Here is a 26,589-nt window from a genome sequence, read left to right on the forward strand (position 1 = left end):
TGCTACACACGTGTCGCATAGCTCACAATGACTCAGTGAGACTTAGCTTTACAGTATAAATGATGCCTTTGACCAGTAAATATATGAGAGCTACATGCTAATTTGCTTAGAACAGGATAAAACATTGTTCATTCATGACATGATTACTGAAGATACAGTAATCACAACTTGATGACGTCGTATATTGGAAGACGTTATTTTTTAGAGGGAACCTTCTGGTGAGTTGTTCCCCAAAGATGTTGCTGGGCAACTTAGATAAACGCAATGGGCAAACAATAGCCCCTAAAAGTGGAAGAGATATGACAATCAGTATTGGGAGAAAAGGTACAGAAAAATAAAAGTGAAAAAATCTGGAAAAAAACAAACTTAACACCCCTGTTCATAAAATGGACATGTCCGACATTACCAAGATGAAACTGTATGGTTTTACGCCGCTTTTAGCAATATTCCAGCAATATCACGGGTGACACCAGAAATTGGCTTCGCACATTGTACCCATGTCGGGAATCGAACCCGGGTCTTCGGCGTGACGAGCGAACGCTTTAACCACTAGGCATAATGTTCATATCTCATTTAAGCAATAAACGACCCGTGGTTTATTCTTCCTGCAGTGTCTGATTGTATGATACACAACCCCCACTCATCGTATATTTCTTAAATAAAGATCTATTATTACATATGTGTACAAAAGTTGAACACGCTACAGTTACTATACTATTGGAGTTTTGACATTTTTCATGCTGCAGGCAAACAATAGTTTCTGCTGTTTGCTGGGCAACTCTGTTATATGTTTGTCAATCGGTCAGCTACACCAGAATCAAATAAAATCTAATGCACAACATGTCAACCATGAATGGATCCAGTTGCAGTTTACGACAGATCCGTGTGAATGGGAGCAGAACCCAACATTCTATAAACTATGACCTCACTGCAATGTCACGCTGACTATCTTTGGACTTTGTAGTCATCTTTGAAGTCCATTTTGCCGGAGAGGGGGGTGCAACCGGACTTATACAACGTGTTGCACTTTGTTCCTGCTCATCGTAATTGAATCATCTGATCTTGGTTGTTGTACATGCATGTGGGGGGTTGTTACGAAGAGCAACAACCTGCTGATACAATGGACTTAACGAACCCTTGTAGTACAAAGTAACATAGAAGTCTCTGTAGTACCAGGTGAATTTGTAGGGGTAGGTAACAAGTGCACCAAGCACAACAGAATGCAGAGTAGCTCCCTTTCTTTTTCATTTGGACAGCTGGAGCAAATGATTTTAATTCTTATAAAACCCAACCTAGAAAAAGTTCATTTTTTCTAATGAAAACAGCCAACACATGAGCCAACACCACTTTTAACAGTATTCCAGTTATATCACGGCATGTAAGCTTAATGTTGGAGGAAAGCCCTAAGTGATGCAGGTCTTAGATGTTTACCACTACTGTAAAACCCACGAGCACAGGTATGGTGCTGACAAACCTAGAAACATAATCGGGGCAAACCGGGATTTGATTCCACAGTCATAGGTTTCTGGCGTGCCCAAGGGACGCAACTCTGCACAGCGAATCGCGGTGCCTTAGACAACCTGGCCACCTGTGCCCCCGAGTACAACAGAACAGCAGATTAACACTCTGTGTGTGTGTGTGTGTGTGTGTTTGTGTTTGTGTTTGTGTTTGTGTGTGTGTGTGTGTGTGTGTGTGTGTGTGTGTGTGTGTGTGTATTACATCAGAGACTCACTCTGCCTGTTCTTGGTATCAGACAAGACGTCCTGCAGCCTCTCCTGAAGTTTCTCTGCCCTCTTCCTCTCGGCATGGAGCTGTCGCTTCAGGTCCTTCAACTGAAACAAGGTCAACTGACCACTCAGCCAAGACATCTCACAGGTTGTGCTCGTCTCCCATACACAAGCCCCATCACCTTGATGACTACTGAACAATCCTTTATTCATAAATAAGTTTCCCTATGATTATTATTAATTGTATGACAGGAGTATGATTTATTGACAAAGCCTGTAGTAAAAATATTTAATGATGTTTTTTCCAGATTGAGTGAGTTGGGTTTAACGCCGCTTTTAACAGTATTCCAGTTATATCACGGCGTGTCAGCTTAATATGGGAGGAAAGCCCGAAGTGATGCAGGTCTTAGACGTTTACCACTTCGGTGAAACCCACAGGCACAGATATGGTGCTGACAAACCTAGAAACATCATCGGGGCGAACCGGGATTCGAACCCACAATCATAGGTTTCTGGCTCGCCCAAGGGACGCAACTCTGCACAGCAAATCGCGGCGCCTTAGATGACTGGGCCGCCCGTGCCCCCTTTTCCAGATTGAAGATAATCTTCATATCATAGTGTCAGCACTGATCCATTCCACAAAGTTACAGCTAGAGAGCAGTTCAAAAGTTTGATATCAGTAAATACCTTAATTCCTTAAGTTTTGGGTGGGGGCTAACAGGTTAGAGGTTTTCCATCCAACAATCACCATCAGTTTTCAGATAGAATTAATTCACTCCACTTCAAAGGAAACATGGTATTCGAACCTGTCCAGGAATTCTACTCCATCAGGGCTGTGTATCAAAAGATTCATCGACCTTTCCTTCACTATTGCCTATGATCATAACCAGTAGAAATTGACAACTGTGTGTCACAACTCACCATTGTCATGCCTTTCTTTTCATGTATCTTCTTTTCGCCCACACTGTCTTTTATTTCCTGCAAGAAAAGGCACATCAAGTTTGTACACATGCTGGCCTTACGATACTGATGATACTTATTCAAAGATAGTGATGGTGAAGTGGGTTCTAAGCTGCATTCATGTTTATTGCACATATGTATCAATGTGCAGTTTGGGGTGACCTCTGTGTCGCAAGGGTATTGTCCAAAGCAAGTGATATAATGTACAGCTGTCTGAAGGATACAAACACGACCATTTTCTAATAGCTAATGGCTCCAGTAACTACGAGTTGACAATTGAAATCCCAATAAACACACTTGTTGACTTTCCCCTAGACTTACACTGCAAATATTTGTGTGTGTACACAATGACAACATAATCTCCTGAAGCTAGTGTCACCAACTACCAATACTAAACTCAATGTCCTGAATTTAAACACGGAAATATTTCTTTTGTTCGACCACCTACAATTTGATCTTACCAAGGCAAGGGAGTGAATTGACTTTAAAAGTCCAGTTTCCACCCTTGCCGAAGTACGCTTGAATTTGGCGGGACTAAGGAGTATGCATAGTCCAATCAAAATCGTGCAACAAACGAGACACCTGGTTCATAAACATGGATTTCAACGTGCAGATTCCGTCCACTGCAGGATTGGAAAACCATGTGTACTGTCAACTGGGCTTTGACAGATATTTTCCAAATCATTTCATGTTTTGAATCAAGGTGCTCAAACAATCAGATGCCCTAACTAAGACCTGTTTTATTACAATAAAGATCTTGATTGTCGATGAAATAGTCTTAACTGGGAGCAGCCATACAAGTGATTTGAGAGGTGGATTCTGATTGGTCAATAGGAGGGTCATAGAAGGGACATCACTTGTAATAAACACTGGTGGCGCAATGACCGAATCACGAAATTCCAACATAGTTCTGCAAGTGAGTGAGTGAGTGAGTTGGGTTTAACACCGCTTTTAACATTATTCCAGTTATATCACGGCGTGTCAGCTTAATGTGGGAGGAAAGCTCGAAGTGATGCAGGTCCCAGACGTTTACCACTTTTGGTGAAACCCACGAGCAAGGGACGCAACTCTGCACAGCGAATCGCGGTGCCTTAGACGACTGGGCCACCCGTGCCCCCTTAGTTCGGCAAGAGTGCAAACTGGACTATTTGGGCAATTAACACTCTTGCCTCGGGGAGATGCTACAATTTTGGCCAGAAACTTAATGATCTAAATAATGAAAGTAAAATGCGGGGGACCAGATTCTACATTGAGATCCCAGTTGATAAAAATCTTTCCTCACAAACAACCTTTGGAAAGCCTGGCTATTTTATCTCTGATTTGGGGAGTTGCCTTCCCAACAATGTTTACCTGTTCTAAACATGTAATCCTTTCCTTCTGGATTCCAATCTCTTCCATTAAAGTCTCCTCCCTGGTTTGCCATTCCTGAAAAATATATTCAGTTAGAATTTGGTTTAATTTGCACCAAAAGGATTGGTCGCAATACAGTGTTTTCATTGGGTACCAGTATTAGTTACATTCCAAATATCAAACCATGCAGTAACAGACTGATCACACTATACCCAAGCACCATACCAGCATTCTCATTTGACACTGAAAACATGGAAACTATATATATAATTATAAATAATATAGTAATAGTATTTAGGTAAAAACAACTTCTGTATTATCAAAAGCTGCACAGGAAAAAACATATCATATTCACTAATTAGGGATATGTGAGTGAATGTTATTTTGTGCAAGGATGCAAATATCACAGTAACATCCCAGCAGCCTGTGATTAATTTGGGCAAGAGAAACCAGTAGTTGACAACATGAGCAACAAAGAAACCCCAGGGTTCAATTTACACAATCAGAGCACGCATCTCCATGACCAGAACCTCATTCCAAGACCAGCCCAACACCAATGCTACAACACAGACTAATGACAGTCATAGCTAGCCCAACTCCCATGCTACAACATAGACTAATGACAGTCATAGCTAGCCCAACTCCCATGCTACAACATAGACTAATGACAGTCATAGCTAGCCCAACTCCCATGCTACAACATAGACTAATGACAGTCATAGCTAGCCCAACTCCCATGCTATAACACAGACTAATGACAGTCATAGCTAGCCCAACTCCCATGCTACAACATAGACTAATGACAGTCATAGCTAGCCCAACTCCCATGCTATAACACAGACTAATGACAGTCATAGCTAGCCCAACTCCCATGCTACAACATAGACTAATGACAGTCATAGCTAGCCCAACTCCCATGCTACAACACAGAATAATGACAGTCATAGCTAGCCCAACTCCCATGCTATAACATAGACTAATGACAGTCATAGCTAGCCCAACTCCCATGCTATAACATAGACTAATGACAGTCATAGCTAGCCCAACTCCCATGCTACAACATAGACTAATGACAGTCATAGCTAGCCCAACTCCCATGCTACAACATAGACTAATGACAGTCATAGCTAGCCCAACTCCCATGCTACAACATAGACTAATGACAGTCATAGCTAGCCCAACTCCCATGCTACAACATAGACTAATGACAGTCATAGCTAGCCCAACTCCCATGCTACAACATAGACTAATGACAGTCATAGCTAGCCCAACTCCCATGCTATAACACAGACTAATGACAGTCATAGCTAGCCCAACTCCCATGCTACAACATAGACTAATGACAGTCATAGCTAGCCCAACTCCCATGCTATAACATAGACTAATGACAGTCATAGCTAGCCCAACTCCCATGCTATAACATAGACTAATGACAGTCATAGCTAGCCCAACTCCCATGCTACAACATAGACTAATGACAGTCATAGCTAGCCCAACTCCCATGCTATAACATAGACTAATGACAGTCATAGCTAGCCCAACTCCCATGCTATAACATAGACTAATGACAGTCATAGCTAGCCCAACTCCCATGCTATAACATAGACTAATGACAGTCATAGCTAGCCCAACTCCCATGCTATAACATAGACTAATGACAGTCATAGCTAGCCCAACTCCCATGCTACAACATAGACTAATGACAGTCATAGCTAGCCCAACTCCCATGCTATAACATAGACTAATGACAGTCATAGCTAGCCCAACTCCCATGCTATAACATAGACTAATGACAGTCATAGCTAGCCCAACTCCCATGCTATAACATAGACTAATGACAGTCATAGCTAGCCCAACTCCCATGCTATAACATAGACTAATGACAGTCATAGCTAGCCCAACTCCCATGCTACAACATAGACTAATGACAGTCATAGCTAGCCCAACTCCCATGCTATAACATAGACTAATGACAGTCATAGCTAGCCCAACTCCCATGCTACAACATAGACTAATGACAGTCATAGCTAGCCCAACTCCCATGCTATAACATAGACTAATGACAGTCATAGCTAGCCCAACTCCCATGCTATAACATAGACTAATGACAGTCATAGCTAGCCCAACTCCCATGCTACAACATAGACTAATGACAGTCATAGCTAGCCCAACTCCCATGCTATAACATAGACTAATGACAGTCATAGCTAGCCCAACTCCCATGCTATAACATAGACTAATGACAGTCATAGCTAGCCCAACTCCCATGCTATAACATAGACTAATGACAGTCATAGCTAGCCCAACTCCCATGCTATAACATAGACTAATGACAGTCATAGCTAGCCCAACTCCCATGCTACAACATAGACTAATGACAGTCATAGCTAGCCCAACTCCCATGCTATAACATAGACTAATGACAGTCATAGCTAGCCCAACTCCCATGCTATAACATAGACTAATGACAGTCATAGCTAGCCCAACTCCCATGCTACAACATAGACTAATGACAGTCATAGCTAGCCCAACTCCCATGCTATAACATAGACTAATGACAGTCATAGCTAGCCCAACTCCCATGCTACAACATAGACTAATGACAGTCATAGCTAGCCCAACTCCCATGCTATAACATAGACTAATGACAGTCATAGCTAGCCCAACTCCCATGCTACAACATAGACTAATGACAGTCATAGCTAGCCTAACTCCCATGCTATAACACAGACTAATGACAGTCATAGCTAGCCCAACTCCCATGCTATAACACAGACTAATGACAGTCATAGCTAGCCCAACTCCCATGCTACAACATAGACTAAGGACAGTCATAGCTAGCCCAACTTCCATGCTATAACACAGAATAATGACAGCCACAGCTAGCCCAACTCCCATACTATAACATAGATTAATGACAGTCATAGCTAGCCTAACTCCCATGCTATAACATAGACTAAGGACAGTCATAGCTAGCCCAACTCCCATGCTATAACATAGACTAAGGACAGTCATAGCTCTAAGAAGACTTTGTGAAACAAGTCCAGGGCCCCATTCCACAGAGCGATCTTAGCTCTATGATTGTCATAATTCAGTGTTAAAGTATGGGAGATACGACCATCTTAGGGCTAAGATCACATGGTCCAGATACTCGTTTAAAAAATTATCATCCGACCGCATTCACCGTATTAAGTGCCCTGCTCCAAAAAACTTCCTAACCGACTCCAAGACCAGTTTGTCAGTATAGTCTTTGTAAGCGCCCCAACTAAGATCAAACATTTACATGACAGTCCATATTTACTCGTGAATAGTTAAGATTTCTGACAGAATTCAGTAGTCTAGAACAGGAATATAATTGCAGAGTTAATGTTATCAAAAAGGTTTTTGTTTGATTTAGTTGTTCTCTACAACTCAATCATTGACAACAAATTAACTTTATAACTTTATTAACTTATTTCTGATCCGGAATCCCCTTGCTGCCAATCACGGCAATACAGACTTACCCTAGTTTCTAGCTGTTGTTGTTCATGTATTGCAGCGACCTCCTCATCGTGTGACGACCTGAGAGTGAGCATCTCCACCTCCTGGCTGGACTTCATCTCACTGATCACCTCCTCGTGACTCCGCTTGACCTGTTCCATGTTCTCCTGGATCATAAAGATGACACAACAATATCAATAACTGCTAGACAGAAAATAGTCAATAGATAATATAAGCTGAGTGTGTTTCTGTATCTTAAATATCAAATATTAGGAATACAAATTGTATAATGCAATCCTTTGAGCACAATACATATTATTAATTCTGTTTCAAAACGGTTTTTGCAAATTATTTGCATTCTTCTAGAACTTGTTTGTCAACAAACTTAACTCTCCTTTTACAAGACGTTGTGTCTATAGATTCAGCGCTTAATGTTTGTTTGTTGTTTAAACGCACTCAGCAATATTCCAGCTATATGAGGGCAGCCTGTATATAATTGAGTCTGGACCAGACAATCCAGCGATTGACATCATGGGCAACGTTCTACACCTTCAGGGTACACAGACAGGCAATCAACCAAGTTACTGAGCCTGACCATCTGATCCAATCGCTCGCCTCTTACAACCAGCATAGTTTGCTGGGGACCTATTCTAACCCGGAATCCCTTCAGATTTCAGCACTTCAACCTCCCCCATAACAAACACAAAGTTCTATCTCACCTCTGTTTCCTTCAACCGTCTCTCCAACCAGCCTTTTGCATCTTCAAGGGACTTAACTCTTGTCTGGAGTTCATCACACTGATATTCATATTTCTCTAACTGATCACATCTTAGCTGGAAGGGAAGAAAAATGGTACAAATCAACCAGTGAATAATCATTCCTTTATACATGTGAAGGTGAGCTACATGTTACACATTACATGTGAATGTGAGCTACTGGTTACATATTATTGTGAGCTACATGCTACATGTGAAGGTGAGCTACAGGTTACATGTAAAGGTGAGATACAGGTTACATGTAGAGGTGAGCTAAAGGTTAGATGTGAAGGTTAGCTACATGTTACATGTGAAGGTTAGCTACATGTAACACATTATATGTGAATGTGAGCTACAGGTTACATGTTATTGTGAGCTACATGCTATATGTGAAGGTGAGCTACAGGTTACATGAGAATGTGAGCTACAGGTTACATGTGAAGGTGAGCTTCAGGTTACACAAGAATGTGAGCTACAGGTTACATGTAAAGGTAAGCTACAGGTTACACGAGAATTTGAGCTACAGGTTACATGTGAAGGTGAGCTACAGGTTACACATGAATGTAAGCTACATGTTACATGTGAAGGTGAGCTACAGGTTACATGTTATTGTGAGCTACATGCTACACATTACATGTGAAGGTGAGCTGCATGTTACACGTGAATGTAAGCTACATGTTACATGTAAAGGTGAGCTACAGGTTACACATTACATGTGAAGGTGAGCTGCATGTTACATGTGAATGTGAGCTACAGGTTACTTGAAAGGTAAGCAACGTTACAAATGAAGCTGAGCGACATGTTACACATGCAGGTGAGCTACATGTTACAAATGAAGGTGAGCTACACATATTACATGTGAAGGTAGTTACCCCTAGTTCCTCTATCTGTTTCTGCAGTGCCTGCACCTCATCCCCATGCTTCTCCTCCCCCTGCTTGATGTAGGCGTGGTGGGCGTCGCAGTCCTTCTGGTACTTGATGGCCAGCTCATCCAACAGGGACTTCCTCTTCTCCGCAATCTGAGGAAGTAAAGGGTGAGTGAGTGGATGTAGATGCTGCCAGTAACAGTGAGTGAGTTGGGTTTAACGCCGCTTTTAACAGTATTCCAGTCATATTGCGGCGTGTCAGCTTAATGTGGGAGGAAAGCCCGAAGTGATGCAGGTCTAAGACATTTACCACTTCGGTGAAACCCACGAGCACGGGTATGGTGCTGACAAACCTAGAAACATAATTTGGGCGAAACGGGATTCGAATCCACAATCATAGGTTTCTGGCGTGCCCAAGGGACGCAACTCTGCACAGCGAATCGCGGCGCCTAAGACGACTGGGCTACCTGTGCCCCCCTGTCAGTAACATCCCCCATACATCACAGATACCTTCAAAGTTCAAGCTTGGCACTAGGAATCAACAAAGTCCCACTGAGAACTGGATTACAAGTACTGTCCAGTCCCAACACTCATTGTGCCTCCCAATCCACATTTAGTCACCTGACAAGTGTGTCATACAATAGTGACCTATTCAGCCAAAAGGGTCAGCATCAGAAAATGCCTCAATCTGACATCTGTTTGTTCCTTTAACGTTTCTTCATGAATATAATAGTGTCAATTCTATCCTTTCTTGATTTCAAACCATATAGTCTCCTATAGGGCTATATCACTGCATTACAATGGAACACGAAATACATTCACAAGATATTGCGATTATTACAGGTGCTTGTGTTCAAATACTTCTGATATTTAGCAGTGAGCATCTTGAAAAAGGTCAATAGCCCTTTAAATACTACCTATGCACGTTTTTTCTTTCAGTTTGTGCTGGTAATGAATGTATGTTGTACACAACACTAAATACAGCTGATCAGAGTCACCTGCCTGCCGACCAGCAGTAGAAACTAACAGTTTTAGTCCAGAAGTCCTTATAATGATAACATATAGTAAAACCCTTAAAATGGCACATTTCTGTTAGTCCTTATGACACCTTAGCCATTGGGCAGTTTGGCAAGGACTACAGGACTAGTGCCAATTTCTAACGCTGCCAACCCTTACCGAGATTGTAACCACATGATGAAAACACGTAAAAAACAGTGTACACAACAATATGTCAACAATAAGAACCTCACAGAATGCTTATTTAAGCTTTAACACATAAAAATACTGTACCAAATCAGTGATATCATACAGTTCAGTAATTATCAAAATGTTCCACCCATTCTATTATCAGCCTATCATTCTATCTAATAGCAGTAGCGGGCATGGCCTAATATGTTTTTAGTTTATGGAAACAAATGCAAAAAGTTGCTTGGTTAGCCAACAAATGCCATAGAATCTCTTGCAATTTATTTATATGGTCACTGTTTTGAGTGAGTAAATATGGTTTTACGCCGCTTTGAGCAATATCACAGCGGGGGACACCAGAAATGGGTTTCACACATTGTACCCAACTGAGGAATTGAACCCGTGACGAGTGAACGCTTTAACCACAAGGCTACCCCGCCACCCCGACTTGTACTGACCTTGCTGACCTCCTGCAGGGCCTGGATCTCGGTGTCTCTCTCCTTCTGGGCAGCCTGGAGCTGGTCCAGCGTCTCCTGGCTTGCCTTCTGACTCTCCTGTACAAGAGGAAGTAGGTTCTCAACCTCCACTTGGAACACATCTTACCACACTCTCTACTAAAGATATCATTCATTTCCAATATATCACTAGTCAGAACATCTTCCCTAGGCAAGACAGTTAACTGACTTAAAAAGTTCAGTTTCCACCCTTGCCGAACTAGGCTGGAATTACTGGGCTCGATCGCAGGGGGGGGGGGTCTCGACCCACTGGACCAGGATCCAGTGATTGATGTTGTGAGCATCAATCCAGGCAGTAGGGATATGATGACATGGCATGAACCCAGTCACTAATCCCAACCACCCAATCTATTTGGTTGCCTATTACGACCCACATGGGAAATAAAGACCCCCGATCAATTTAATCCCCTCTTACAAACAGCATAGGTCGCCAATCTGGAGAACAAATCTATCCCAGATTCCCCATGTTCACAGACATAATACGTCAAACACATGACCAGACAACCAGCATTGTCTGACAGTCACACATCTCCAGTAGGTGATGTTGCTCTTCAACCATAGCCCTACCCTCAGCTGCAGCTGCAAGTCTTCCCTGTTCTGTGACAGCTGTTCCACCTTGTTCTGCAGCTCTGTGACCTGGTGCTCGTACTTGCTGCTCTGTTCCTGGAGCTGCTGGGTGCCCACAATCCCAGCAGCATCAACCTGATGTCAGAAGACAACAATGATGCAGTCAGAACCTTCACCAGCATGAAACCCATGTCTGCATAAATTTTGTCTCGATTTAAAGTAACAAAATAAAATTACAATATCAATACCGCTTCTGTGTCACATGCTTCACTTTCAGTGGCAGAAATTTAACTGCCTTAAAGATAAGGCATAAGCTATTCTAGCCTTTAGTCCAGGTGAGATTAAAGGTGTTAATGCTGTTCTTAGTTTCTAGTAGTGAGTTACATGGTGAGCAATAACATAAACATTCACCAAATTAAAGCTGCAAGATTTTAACAAAGTATAACGTCTGTGAAATTATCCTTGTTCTTGAAAAATGTTGCACACCAATAATGCAATTATGGACCTGCATAAAAGTGACATAATCAATGAAGTAATATAAAATACATCCTTGAAATATGACAGATACATAACATATGTAGCACAAACCTGTGACTGGAGAGTTTTTACTGTTCTTTGTAGATCCTGTATCTGGTGATCTGACGAGGACTGCTTACTCTCATCAAACTGTACATAGATTAAATTCTTATCGTCACTCATCCTGGATTATCCAGTGTACCATGGTGCCGTTGTACAAAACAACCTCAGAGCTATGACTGTTGTAAGTCTATGTTAAGGTATGGGTGTTACGATCACCTCAGCGCTAAGATCTCTATATACAACGGCACCTATATCTCCTAGAATAATGTTTAATCTCTGAACTTATTTAATTTTCATAGAAACAAGCAACTACATTTAACTTGAAAAGGAGCCTCAGTGAGATGGAACCTGTGGAAAATCTAGACTTGCTTCATTTAGGGCAGAAGGGAAAATAATATGGTAAAGGGACTGTGCGACAGACCACATATCTCCTGTTGTGATATATACCTAGGATACTGTCGTAGCTTCAAACCGAGTCTAGTTCAGAAGAAACTACACTAAACGTAACTATCCAATCAAATCTTGACTGTCCATGTTGCATTCCATCTCAAACTAGGAATGTCTTGCAACATCATCACCTCACTCTTGCTGTCTGAATACTCATGAAAACATCTTTTCTAGCAACATGTTCAGTAAAAACATTCTTTTTTTAATAAATAAATGAAAGGTTAATTCGTAATAAGCCACAATTTTGTAACAGGCTCACATTTAGAAGAAGCACTTTCATTAGTGAGTGAGTATGGTTTTAGGCCACTTTTAGCAATATTCCAGCAATATCACGGCGGGGGACACCAGAAATTGGCTTCTCACATAGTACCCATGTGGGTATCGAACTCTGATCTTCAGTGTGATGAGCGAACGCTTTAACCACTAGGCTACCCCACTGCCCCATTTTGATTGGTTCTAAGGCTCACAAGAGAGCAATTCTGTGCAATGAGCAATGGAGATGCTAACATCACTTCCAAGACAAAGCTGTAGCAGTGAATGGGTTCAGGGTATACCGTATTCGATGTAATAAGCGCCCAGGGTGCTCTCAAAATTAGAAATAGGGAGCTCTTATTAGAATATTATTTTGAGTCGAAAGATCGTAAAATTCGCGGTTTATGCTGACAGCCTGAAATGTTTATATACGACAGATATATTTTTCAAGGATTTAATTGCAAATAATTAAGGGTGCATATAACATACGAGTGCATATTACATGTATACACAAATAAATAAGTCTTGTGTACATTAATCAATTGGAAGGGGTGCTAAATGAGATTGTTCACTAGCCAATATATTAGCAAATATTGCTGTGGGCGCTTATAAGAGCAGGGCGCTTATTACGTCGAATACGGTATATAGAATGGAGATATACCCATGTAATCAAGGATGACAACAGCACTGTATTCATTCCTAATGCTCAGTTGTGTAGAAACATAACCAAGGCTGACCTGAACCAACAATCCTACAGACTAATACAAATAGCCAAGCAAAGTTTACTTCAACCAGAAGGACCGTACTGAATTCACCTACACTGGGTCATCCTGTGGTTGTATTACTGGACATGCTATTTCTACAACTTACAAGAGTATGAAAATCAATGCCGTTACTTAATCATTTCATTATGTTGTTTGTTTGTTTGTTTGTTTGTTGTTTAACGCCGCACTCAGCAAATATTCCATCTATATGACAGCGGTCTGTAAAATAATCGAGTCTAGACCAGACAATCCAGTGATTGACATCATAAGCATCGATCCACGCAGTTGGGATCGATGACATGTATCAACCAAGTCAGCGAGCCTGACCACCTGATCCCGTTAGTAGCCTTTTACGACAAGCATAATCGCCTTTTACGGCAAGTATGGGTTGCTGAAGACCTTTTCTACCCCGGAATCTTCACGGGTCATTTCATTATGAAAACTCTTGACATACTTTTCTGAGTTTCTCTATTTCCTGCTGCAGTTTGTTGATCTGGTCTTGATAATACTTCTGGTCTCTGTCCCTCGCTGACTGGAGCTCCTCTATCTTCTTACTGTAACCATGGTAACACACAGAATGTACAACACTGTCACTAATACACGACAGTAAGTTTTGTTTTGTTTGTTTGTTTGTTTGTTGTTTAACGCAGCACTCAGCAATATTCCAGCTATATGACAGCATTCTGTAAATAATGGAGTCTGGACCAGACAACCTGACGATTGATATCATGAGCATCGATCTATGCAATTTGGATACAATGACATGCATCAACCAAGTTAGCGAGCCTGACAAGAATGGGCTGCTGAAGTGGAACCAATAAGCAAGGATACGGTTCTGACAATACCAGCATCACAGACAACAGGGCTACCTGTGCCCCTTATAGATGCTACATATATCAGGGACTTTGAAGAAAGTGATTCCTAGTTTTTGTAAAATTTTCATTCTGGTTTCCAGTCGGTGAACAAAAAAAGGTTTAAAAAAAAGAAGTCAAGCCTAATACCAAATCACTTACTTGCTTTCTTTGAATAGTTCTTCCTTCTCAGACTGTAAATTAACAAAGCTGAAACAAGAGGATACACATGTGAGAAGCACAGCACGAGACCTCCAGAACTCCGGAACTCATTCCCAAAGCTTCTTGTTCCTTTTCAACTCAACATGCTCAACATAGATAACAATTAAGAAAACTTCCCAAAGACCTTGGAGGAAAGCCCAAAATGACCGTTTGAACATGTTCATCATGTTGAAGAATCCAACGAGCATGAGTATGGTGCTAACAAGCCAATGTTTGTAATATGTGGAATCTGGGATTAAGATTGGATCCTAGCATGACTAAGGGAAGTAACTCTGCACAGAAAAATTGTTGCCAGTGCTCAAAAAATTTTAATATATACTGTAGAAACTAGTTAATCACAAAATACTTCACTGAGACATATTCATAAAGTGCAAGATGGCATGAAATAAACAAGCATATTCCTACCTTTCCTGTTTTTTCTTTAATTTTTCAGTGAGCTGAAATTAACAAACAACAAACATATATTTTCATGAGTAGACTATACATCAGAACTAACTAAAAGCTGAATATTACGAAACTTCTCACATCAATATTCAGTGATATAAACTGACATTTTAAGTTCACTCGTCCTAATAACAATAACAGATAGCAAAACCCTTAAAAATGGCACATTTCTACTTGTCCTCATGATAACTTAACTATTGTGCAGTTTGGCAAGAATATAGGACCAGTGTCAATTTCTATCCCTGATATTGACTTTCTTGAACTACCATTACTCACACCTACCTGACCACTAAAACACTACACTACACTACTAAGTTGGTACCACAAATGGTTATCTTTACTGGCCCAAACTTATGTTATCACTTTAACAGATCTTACACTTTACATAGGCAACATGCAAAGTAAAGAAGCTAGTCCTCTCCACAAACAACAGCATGGTCATGTACAGAATCATAAACTCACTTTTTCAACTTCATCCTGGAGACTATTCAATTGATCCTTGTACTTTTTCTGAAGAAAAACAAACATATACACAATGTATCGGCAAAACATATTTGGCTTATCAAATGAGTAAGCATTGCTATTACATGTATTATCAAAATAACTTGCAAAGATGGATCATCGCTTTCATCGCCATTTCTTCAAAGCTTAAACACCTGAAAATACCTTCATATACTCCCAGTCCAAAACATTACTTCCAAATCTAGACCTTAATCAAGCTAACTTCTCAAGGTCAAGTGATGACCAATTCTCAGAGTTGTAAAAGTGCAGCACTAACTGGCAATGAATGATACAACCATGTATCACAGTAACCATGGTAACCTCTAAGATGACGTTCATTTCATGTAGCAGGATTTGTAAAGATACTCTCATTCTCGTTAGATACCATTTTTATGAAACGAGTGGACTTTCTATGGTATCTGACATCGCTTTCGCTTGGTCAGATACCATAGCAAGTTCACGAGTTTCATAAAAATGGTATCAAACGAGAATGAGAGTGGTATTAAATTTATTACCCACGTTAAATATACATTTAAGTGTAAATAAATAACTTTCGTTCGTTGACGAAATGGTATCTAACGAGAATAAGTGTGGTATTTTATTTATTACTACGTTAACTATACATTAAAGTGTAAATACATAACAACTTTGGTTCGGTGACAGACCAAACTGAAACTGGATGCAAAATCTGGTTGTGCATGAATATTGAAATATGCCTAAATATGGGCATTGTTGACAATTCTATGCATACGCATTAACAACATGGGCCTGCAGTTGTGTTTGCAAACAGAACAGCACCGACGCTCCTTTTGAGAGGATTTCTTCAACTTATGGTAATTCAAGCGCGATGTTGTTAGTATGCAGGACACCTATAAGAAAATTTCAAAAGGGTCCTGTCTGTGCAAGCAAAATGGTTTGGTTTCCTTGATCTATCAGCTGAGTTTATATCATGTCCGTACCATTTTGGAATAGGGAAATCAGAGTGTTCGCCAAAGACATTAATGTTAACTGTACCACCCTATACTGAAGACGTGAAAATCAACAAACTCAGGCCTGCTTGCATGTCAGTGACAGCTTCGAACGATCGAAGGGCAAGGTCACCATCGGAACAAGAAAAGACAACCATGATCTTCTCACAGCGTTATTGTTCACATTTGGGATATTTTGGGCCACATAATCAGAAGTCAGGCACACTTCTACGGTTGATTTGTATTGGAAATGTTCACTTTGAGTGATCTGGTAGTGCAGTCGTGAACAAACGACTCCAGAAACAGTGCCACAAAATACGCTTCGAAGGGGTCACTGATGGCACAACCGGACCATCCCAAGTAAGTCTAGATATCTGTCCAGATAGTTTAAACTGATTTCATTTCACCACGTTTATCCTTTTATGTTAATTCAAATTGAAAGCTGCCAAAGTGGTCGGGTGTGTTATGCTCATGGGGACCCTCGATCTATTGATCGGTAGTCGTCCATTGTAAATGGATATAGCTCGATAAAAGAAACTCTATACATAACTTATATAGAATACAAACAGAATTTGATGCTTGCAACTATCTTGTTTGGATTAATAAAGGGTTTGTGAATGTCTCTCGCTGTCATAAGATTCCTTCAGTCCTGACATCTCGCGAATTTTTATGAATGAAAAAAGTAGTCCCGGTGTGACAGAGGTCACGGTTATCCAATCAAAACAAATAAAACAAGGTCAACGTTATACGACACGTGTGACGTACAAATTTAGTATCTTACCACCTGTATCTTCACCACATGGGTAATAAACAATGTATAAACTTCAAATTAAAACTTCTTAATTTCTTTATTTGGGAATTTTTACTGACATTTGCTGCAGACTTTGGGCTGGATATCGACCTTTGAGCAGGTGTAGATATATCACTGAACCTACCTCACAAGATGTAAGTTGATCCCTCAGAATTTTCTTTTCCTCTGATTCTGTTTCAAGATTGAGCTTGAGTTCTGAAATGAAAAGCAGGAGATAGAGACGTAAACATAATTCAAATATTTACAGTGAGACAAGATAAAAAGGGTTGTTGACATAAACCTAAAAACAAAACAGTGCCACAAGTGAACCCACATTACATTACAAAATTCTCCTTACTGTTTAACTCTTCTGCGAGGTCCTCCACTCTTCTGTTTTCACCAGTCTCAGGACCTGGAAACAGACATCTCTTCTTTAGCTTCTACAAACATCAGAAACTTAATTTCTTGTAACCATGGTAACCTTGTTTTTACAGCATAAGCAGCAGGACTGTAACAATTCACCAATACCTACGATATCATCGTGTTGATGAAGGACATGCCTGCTATTAAACTACATGTATTACAATTAATAACCATCCCTTCATTTAAAACCGTTTTGTTCTTGTTTTTTTTGTTGACAATTTTTTGTTTTTGAGACAAGTAAATGAATGAATCCAAAGGTTTTTGAGTTAAATTTCAGTGACTTCATCATTTCTTACTATTTGTTGGTGTATCGTGATAGCAGTGGTGTCATCAGTCTGTATCTCATGATACGTATTGTATTGCAAGATACTAGGCGATACTCAGTTCTAATCACTTGATTGTATCAATACATCAACATGAACTGGAGTGAGTGAGTGAATAAATTAGGAGTCAAACACATAAGTTTTCAATGTAGATCCTTTTTACCTGTAGATTTAAAAATGCACAATTCATTTTAGCAAGGTGAGGTGAGGTGAAATGGGGTTTAACGTCGCGTCCAAGGTTATTGCACTTATATAGCGACGTGCATGTACGTGAGTGTGTGTGTGGCTGCTTGTGCTGGTCCGGACTGATGCCGATTTATAGTGCTAGCTCACTGAGATACCATGCCGCAGTTTAACATGAATACCCCACTCAGACACAGTATACTGACTCCGAGCCAACCAGTCCTTGTTTTAGCCCCTTAATGCCGTGCGCCAGACAGGGTAACAACAAGTACCATCTTTGAACGTCTTTTGGTATGACGCGGACGGGGATCCAACCCCGGACCTTCCGCTCTCTGGGCAGACTCTCTACCACTAGACCACGGAGGCGGTCTCATATATGATATATATAGATATAACCTTGCTCTACTTTGAGAACACAGCGTGTTTATCGCCATTCTACCATGACAAAATAAATGTGACCTGGTGTTATCTGAGACAGGGAGTGAAACCGGTTGAATCCAATGTTCAATCTCATTAAGATCAGATCTAAGTTCTTGCTACCACTAAATAAAGATCTCCGGACATCCCATTACAGGTCACATCAGAACGAAAAAGAGAGTGGATGTGTGTGTGTGAATGGGTGTCTTTGTCAATAATCAATTATAAAAAATCCATAACATCCATACCTCTAACATGCATAAGAAGAGCTTTTGGAACCCGTGTTTTATAAAGTTGTCACATATTATCTGTGACAGGGATGAGGGATAGTCGATGATTTGAAAGAATCAGTCGTACAAGCCACATCTGCCTTTCAGAACACCCCATGTTTACCTTTTGGATGTTGCATGATTAGAAAAAAAATGTCTGAATGTCACTATCCTGATCTAGTAAGCGACACTCTGATTGCTCGGATGAAAGGTCATTATGACCTGACCCGTGATGGGATGTACTCAGATTATTGTTCAGGGGTTGCAAGAATTAAGATCTGATTTAAATGACCTTGGTCCAATGTTTTGAGATGGATTGTTTTTTTTCTGAAATAAGGAAACATGGATAATAGCCACTGAACAAAGTTATTTTCATATATTCAGAGGTCTTAACATTGTATTTTAACATTACATTCAACAATGTAAAACTAAACATTAAATCACATCACATCAGTTTTAACCATACAGCATATACAGAATACTACACTTATTCTCATTAGATACCATCTTTACAAAACGAGTGGACTTTCTATGGTATCTGACCGAGCGAAACATTTTTGTTTGTTGTTAATGTCTCACTCATCCAAATGCCAGCTATATGATGGTAATTTGTATAGAATGAAGTCTGGACCAGACAATCCTGTGATTGACATCATGAGCATCAATCTACCCAAATTCGGATATGATGACACGCACCAAACAAATCAGCAAGTCGACCACCTGATCCTATTTGTTGACTTACTAAAAAGCATGGTTTGCTGAAGGTCAATTCTAACTACAAGCTACTTGGCCTGACGTTATAGTTAAGATCTACTCACCATCTTGTACAGAAGTGTTAGCACTGCTATCTGTAGCATCCTGTCCATCCACCTGGATATCCTCCCTGGAATACAAGTTTAACATTAGTTGTTTTAGTCATATCACTGCTGACAGTCTAATGTCGGAAGAATTGAAATGCTGGATGTTTTCCAAGTTTACCACTTGGCGAATCCCACGGGCGTGGTGCTGACAGATCAAGGACAATAACCAGGGCCATAGATATATCAGCACAGTATCTGTACCAGGTGACAAGAGAACTTTTCTGAGAATCTCAGCATAGAATAATTTCACAAGCTGAATGAGTGAGTGAAGTTTAACACCATGTATAACAGCATATATTTCAGTTGCACCAGTGTCACAATTTTATAATTTGTTAGTTCTATGGTCTGCATTACAAGAATCATAAGAATAGATTCAAATGACATAATGATTGAATTTTTATTCCAGATTGCAATGTATGGTTAATCATGAACTATTTATCTTGATGTTATTTCCAACTTTAAACTGCAAATAACGATCTTCCCCAAAAAGTCATCTGATAATTCCAAATCAAATAAAAATACATTATTTGTTTGTTTGTTTGTTGTTTAACGCCGCACTCAGCAATATTCCAGCTATATGACGGCAGTCTGTAAATACTCGAGTCTGGACCAGACAATCCAGTGATTAATACCATGAGAATCAATCCACGTAATTTGGATCGACGACATGCATCAACCAAGTCAGGGAGCCTGACCACCAAAATAACCACTAACACAAGAATGTAACACTCTGTAGTTTTTTAAATGACTTGGCAGAACACGGATGGTTGGTTACCTGTTGGCTTCATCGCCAGTAGGGGCTTCTCGCACGCCAGTCACATGGCTGGAATCTGACATCCCTTGACTCAAGAGCTGCTCATATTTTTCCTGGGAGGCTGGTCAAATATGGAAAGATACAGATGAAATATTTATCTCACATGATGCAATAAAAAGAAAAAAAATAAGAAAATATACTTCCTTGACAAAAATCTGTTCTTGAGGTATTAAATAAATTAAAAGTTGACAAGAGGATGTTGTACTGGGTTGTCAAAACTGAAAACACTATGCAACATTATTTGGTTGTCAGAAATTTCTGCAAAGTAATATTGATATTTTTTCTATGATGAAAGTTCAATACAATAATGTGACAATATATGCCCACCTGTCAGATTCTTCTGCAACACTGCATTCTGGGCCTGTAACCTTCTCACTTCATCTTCAAGAGCTGGATTGCTTTCCTGCTGGGTAGAGTTATCTCCCCCTGATTGTGTCTTTTCGACCGCTTCTTTCTCCAGTTCTTCATTTCTGGCTACCAACTGCAAAAAAATGCAGTCGTTGACTTTAGCCACTACTCCGAAGCCTGAGCCTAGTAAACAGTCTCAGTCTGGAAAGACCAGCTTATACTAGTCCATATGTGAAAGACTAAAATCTACTGAAAATAATGGAACGATGCAAGTTCGAGCTTGTAGACTTAAAACGTTTTTGGCAGACTGGAAATGTATTACCAGTTTCCTGCACAGGAACTAAAGAGCATGTGTACATAGTACAGTCAAGCCTTATTAATCCGACACTCGTTAATCCAACAATCGGCTTTATCTGACACTAATGATGGGACAGTCTTGCACTGCGACTCCTACACACCTAATTTGCAACGAAATACCGAAATGGCTCTCTCGTTATTCTGACACAAGGATCAGCGTACTCTGTGGTCATCTGCCCGCGAGTACACAGCCCTGTGTTTTGATGCGAGACGAGTCGGCTAGTGGCTGCATATTACAACGGCTGCACTGATAAACTTACTTAACAATGAACAATTAATGTTTTAAATAAACAAAACAGGATTAATCACACTCTTAGATTACCTCAATCTCATTAAAATCAAAAACAAGTTCTCGTTACCGCTGAGGACATCCCAATACAGGTTGCGTCAAGATGACCTTTCATGAACTTTGACCGACGTACTAACAGGAAGTCGACATGCGCCACTGAGAAAGCAGCTTTCTAGAGCTTTGCGGCACTAGTTTTAAACTGGCGACTTCCATTACAGATTATGCTTTATAAAGTATTACAGTCATACAGTCTTAAAACTGTAGTTTTGTGTCAAGCTTTAAAGGTTGCATGATTAGACAACACATTCCACTAACAATGTAACATAACAACATGAATATTTCATTTTTCATTTTTTTATTACGTGTTCACTACTTAATTTCGGTTATCCGACATACTTGTTAATCCAACATAATCATACGCAATCAACCATGTCGGGTTGACGGGACTTGACTGGATATATATTATTAGAAATACAGCTCAAAAGAAAATGTTTCTTTAAGTTTATATCTTGCTCTTTACATGAATCACAAGGTTATCAGCATTGTGTCAGACAATAAAATAACCATGGTAGATCTGAAGCAAAAAGGAGATTAGGGAAATAAATGCTGGAAATCATGGTAGTCAATGCAGAGAACAATAAAATTTGTTAAAATATGTGTATCTTCTTACTTAGTTTGCAATAAGTAAAGTCTGATTTTATTATACACAGACTTTGTTTTAAAATTGTGATGCTCTGAAATATCATTCAGATCAATTCCTTCATACCAAGAGTTGAAAACAATGACAAAAAACATCAGTATCTAACTTTTATTTACTGTGTCAATGATCTTCAACTTTTGAGAGAGTAGAATTTAGAGTTACTTGCTCTGGTTGTTTACAAACATGACAGGCTTGATTGTTGAGAAGTTTCCAGAAGTCTAACTATCCCTATATAAGACCGTCAAGAGGACGATTCAAGGCCTTTTCTGACTGTTTTATCCACTTGCCAAGTGCAGTTGGATTGGATATGTATTTAAAAACATGGATTTAAGGTCTGCTTCCAGCACGATTCCAGATTCAAGAGTGGAGACAGGCTCATCTCAAGACATTCCACAGTGATGAAATTCTGGACATTTTTGTGTCTACACACATATATTGTAGGGCCTGCTAATTTTTGCTGCTGTCACGTATTTGACCCATTGTACTGCCTGTTTGGACTGTAAACCTAAAGTTGTGTATTTGAATATTATTTATTGATTATTAATTTATTCTGTCTGGTCATTTACTGATTCACAATTTAGTTTTGCATTATGATAATCTGGGTAAACCCTTGCATTTAAATATGGAAATCACCCCAAAACGAGTGTTATTAATCTTCCACTTATGCTCTGTGACACATGTCATAACAAGAACAGTTAAGTTACTTCATTGCTGCTATAAAAGATTTGTTTGTTTGTTTGTTTGTTTAACACTGCACTCAGCAATATTCCAGCGGGGCTGTAACTAATCGAGTCTGGACCAGACAATCCACTGATCTATGCAATTGGGATACGATGATATGCATCAACTAAGTCAGCGAGCCTGACTACCCAGTCCCGTTAATCGCCTCTTACAGCAGGCATGAGATGCTGAAGACCTATTCTACACTTATCTTCACAGGTTGCTATAAGAACACAACACATAAACCACTGTACACCTTATGAACATTCAAACAGAAGTGGACAAAGATACATATAATGTTATTGTACGAAAAAACATATTTGTGAAAAACATTGTTGGCAGAGCATAAAGGAAGTGGAACAGAGAATTTGAGTTCAATATTTTACTCAAGTAGATACAGAATCAGAGATAAGTCTCTCATGTATTCTTGTATCCTTGGAAATAGTAATAGTAAACATAGTAGTGGAAAAGTAAACATTGGCCACTTATAACAACTGAAACTGCTTGACACCAGGTGCTTCTACACACAGTAGAGAACTCCGGCATGGGTCTGGTTCTAAAGCTGTTTGCTTTTACTTACTGTGGAGAGCTCCTGCATGAGGGTCTGGTTCTGAAGCCGGAACTCCTCTTCCTGACTCTGGAGCTTCCTCTGGAGTCCATCACTCTCCTGGAGTAGCAGCTCAACCTCCTACAACATCAACAGTACTCATTCTACACTCATCCTTTTCCATCATCGTCATGGTTATCAGCACATAATTTCTAAAATGGGACAACATTTTCAAAACAAAAAATTATTACAACTGCTCCTTACAGGATATTCAATGCAGCAACACTGGCAAAGATTCAGTTGTATTTAAAACAGGCCCAGCAATTTTAAGCGCTGATGGTGATACATGTCTAGGGTGAACAAAATTAAAATATCAGAATATATCCTCTATTTAATACTTAGCCTGCATTATGTTATGCATATTGTTGCTTTCAGGTCGAAAGTATTCATGGAAAGAAGACTTAGAGGACTGTATTCTTGATATCAATAAAGTCAATGAGAAAAAAGGGGCATGGGAGGTAACTCCAGGGAGCAGTAATTGGGATACCGCTGGTTCAACAACCTTTTCTATATCAAGATTACAATCTACTGAAGTCTTATTTCCATGGACACTTTCAACCTGAAAGCAACAATATGCATGTTATGTAACGCAGGCTAAGTACGAAATCTACCGTTTCATTAAATCACACATTCTTTTTGTTTATTTACGTCATTTACGTGTTGCTTTACGCCCCCTCAGCAATATTCCAGCAAAATGTCTGCAGTCTTTAATATTTTTTATCAAGTCAGGCCCAGACAATCCAGTGTTTGACATCGATCTACGCAATGTGGATAAGATGACATGCATCAACCAAGTCTGAAAGCTGGTCCACCCAATGCTAGTCCGCTCTTATGACAAGCATGGGTTGCTGAAGACAAATTCTAACACAGATCTTTATGGGGACAAAAACATTTGCTCTTTTTGAACAGGAAATATTGAGATGGGGTATTACCTTAGCTTTCTTGCTTTTGCTGATCGCCTGTGAAAGAAAAATAAGATGTAAGATTAACTAATACTTACAGGATGGATACACAACTATTTATACACTATTTCTGAAATATAACATATCAGAAGTATCAGCTATGGAAAATCTCACCATATAAAAATGAATACATATTTCATTTAAACATTACCTTGTTGGCTTTAATCAAGTCTTTTTCCAGTGCTTCATTTCTATCCACTGAATTTAAGAGCTCTGCAACACAAAATATATATTTTGTAACAGTTTCACAAGTGTTTTACCATGTTCATATCTGTGCCTTCTTGAATAGTTATGATTATTAAATATCATTCAACTTAACAAATAACTATCTCGACAATCTTAGAGGTAAATATTGAGCCTCAGGTTTGAAGCAAAAGTCATAAAATATTTCCAAATGAAAAATCATGACATTATGATAATTAATGACATGGCTTTGAAAAAGTGACATGTCTCAAATACTGATAATGGGTCAATAATTCTATAAAGTCTTATATATTTAGTTTCACATAACTGTAGCAAATAAGATCCGAAAATACATTCCTAATTTCGAACAAAATAATGTCTTTTTGTTTTCAAAATTTGCTTGCCACTGTCACTTTGACTGGAATCTTAGATAAATCCCTTTCATAAAATCACTTAATCCTTAACTTACAGAAGATTTTGAACAACCTAAGAATTAAAAAACAATAACACTTTAAATCCATTAAATTCTTCAGGTAACACTTTAATGATAATGAACAGGATGTAGATACCTCTCTCTATTTTCTTCACTTTTCCCTCAAATTCATAGTTTGTGGTCCTCAGCTCTATCAGCTGAAGCTGCAATAGATTAATGTTGAATGTTACAGGAAGCATCATTTCAATGGTGGTAAACAAGGAGTGAGGGATGTTGAACTGTAACGTTGATTTGAAAGGTATTTGCTTATATTACAACATGTCAGCTGAATGTGGAAGTAAAGCACAAGATGATGCAGGATTGCAGGTGATAATTATACGCCACTTTGGTTGAACCCAAACAATGGGTAGGGTGCCAACAGATCAAGTATGTACTCTTAACATGAATCTAAGATGGCATTCTCCTTGAAACTGCAACAAAGATGGCAGTATCCTTTAAAATGCAACAGGTTTTCTATCTGAAATCCTTATTCAGAGTTCAGTGAATGATGGTGAAAATTGATTGTTCCTTAAATTTAAAAAATATATTTCGGACAAATGTACAGGTTACCTAGCTCTACTTTGAATGGAAATACAATGTGTCTCTTAAATGGATCTTGGGATATGACAAGTGGGAAATCACTGGGAGAAACATTACAGCCCTAGCATAAATGAACATATGAAAGACAGGAGTTAGGCCTATTTGTTGCATACATGTGTCTGTAGTTCACATTGCAGGGTTTCAGATCAGTTCATTTCTCAGATCTGTCATCTAAAATATCCTAAGTGTTTAATTGAAATTTGGTAATGATATAGAAGAATGTCCCATCGACAGTTGATTAAATCATGAAAATGTACTAATGTAATTTGTCTCTTGCAAAATCACATTTTTGTGCTGTTTGACAGCTCATGCCACGCCTCCTCAAACTTCAGATGCTCAGAACGGGTATCTTTCTTCAGGTACCGTTACACGGAGTGGACAGGCAAAATGCCCAACTATGACCATAATAATAAAGGTCGACATAAGGACATTAAGATGCGCTTGTGTATGTAACGAAAGGATATCAACAGTGCATAATTCAAGTCTACAGTCATCTTGCGATTCACAAAATAAACTAGATTTTCAGACATTTACAGAGGGAATAGGTTGAGATAAAGCATCAGCATCACGCAAACGTGTCCCTAACTAATGTAAAATGTTCTTGACAGTTTGGTCTGTTACTGTTACCACACACATTCGAAGAAGAAAGTAAATAGGGTACCTGCATACGGTGAAACTCCTCTTCTGACAAGGCAGACGCCATTTTGCTGCTGCCAATGTTTTCTTCTGAAACCGAGGCTACTGGTGTATATAAAATATGAACTGCAACTAAATTATACCCAACACTGAATTATGAAAACGTTTATAAAAACAAGTGTTGGAATCGTTCACACATATTT

General features: G+C 39.5%; 1 protein-coding gene across 1 annotated transcript in view; it reads right to left on the reverse strand.

The window, feature by feature from the left end:
• The window catches only part of LOC124136035 (GRIP1-associated protein 1-like), a 97,433-nt gene extending 70,965 nt beyond the window's left edge, over positions 1 to 26,468 (reverse strand). The window contains exons 1-23 of the mRNA XM_048383101.1: positions 26,412 to 26,468; positions 25,248 to 25,314; positions 24,647 to 24,708; positions 24,466 to 24,492; positions 23,507 to 23,614; positions 20,840 to 20,993; positions 20,474 to 20,573; positions 19,657 to 19,721; positions 17,582 to 17,635; positions 17,369 to 17,439; positions 15,427 to 15,474; positions 14,926 to 14,957; positions 14,461 to 14,508; positions 13,902 to 14,001; positions 11,994 to 12,071; positions 11,406 to 11,540; positions 10,782 to 10,877; positions 9,145 to 9,291; positions 8,237 to 8,350; positions 7,541 to 7,684; positions 4,038 to 4,112; positions 2,649 to 2,705; positions 1,733 to 1,832 (exon numbers count right to left, since the gene is read on the reverse strand). Of these exons, the coding sequence (XP_048239058.1) occupies positions 1,733 to 1,832; positions 2,649 to 2,705; positions 4,038 to 4,112; positions 7,541 to 7,684; positions 8,237 to 8,350; positions 9,145 to 9,291; positions 10,782 to 10,877; positions 11,406 to 11,540; positions 11,994 to 12,071; positions 13,902 to 14,001; positions 14,461 to 14,508; positions 14,926 to 14,957; positions 15,427 to 15,474; positions 17,369 to 17,439; positions 17,582 to 17,635; positions 19,657 to 19,721; positions 20,474 to 20,573; positions 20,840 to 20,993; positions 23,507 to 23,614; positions 24,466 to 24,492; positions 24,647 to 24,708; positions 25,248 to 25,314; positions 26,412 to 26,453 (1,924 nt within the window). The 5' untranslated portion in view covers positions 26,454 to 26,468. The remainder of the gene's footprint in view (positions 1 to 1,732; positions 1,833 to 2,648; positions 2,706 to 4,037; positions 4,113 to 7,540; positions 7,685 to 8,236; positions 8,351 to 9,144; positions 9,292 to 10,781; positions 10,878 to 11,405; positions 11,541 to 11,993; positions 12,072 to 13,901; positions 14,002 to 14,460; positions 14,509 to 14,925; positions 14,958 to 15,426; positions 15,475 to 17,368; positions 17,440 to 17,581; positions 17,636 to 19,656; positions 19,722 to 20,473; positions 20,574 to 20,839; positions 20,994 to 23,506; positions 23,615 to 24,465; positions 24,493 to 24,646; positions 24,709 to 25,247; positions 25,315 to 26,411) is intronic.
• Between the last annotated feature and the right edge of the window lie 121 nt (positions 26,469 to 26,589).

This window comes from Haliotis rufescens, unplaced genomic scaffold (assembly GCF_023055435.1).
Source record: "Haliotis rufescens isolate VD_foot unplaced genomic scaffold, xgHalRufe1.0.p SCAF_44, whole genome shotgun sequence".
NCBI classification, from domain to species: domain Eukaryota; kingdom Metazoa; phylum Mollusca; class Gastropoda; order Lepetellida; family Haliotidae; genus Haliotis; species Haliotis rufescens.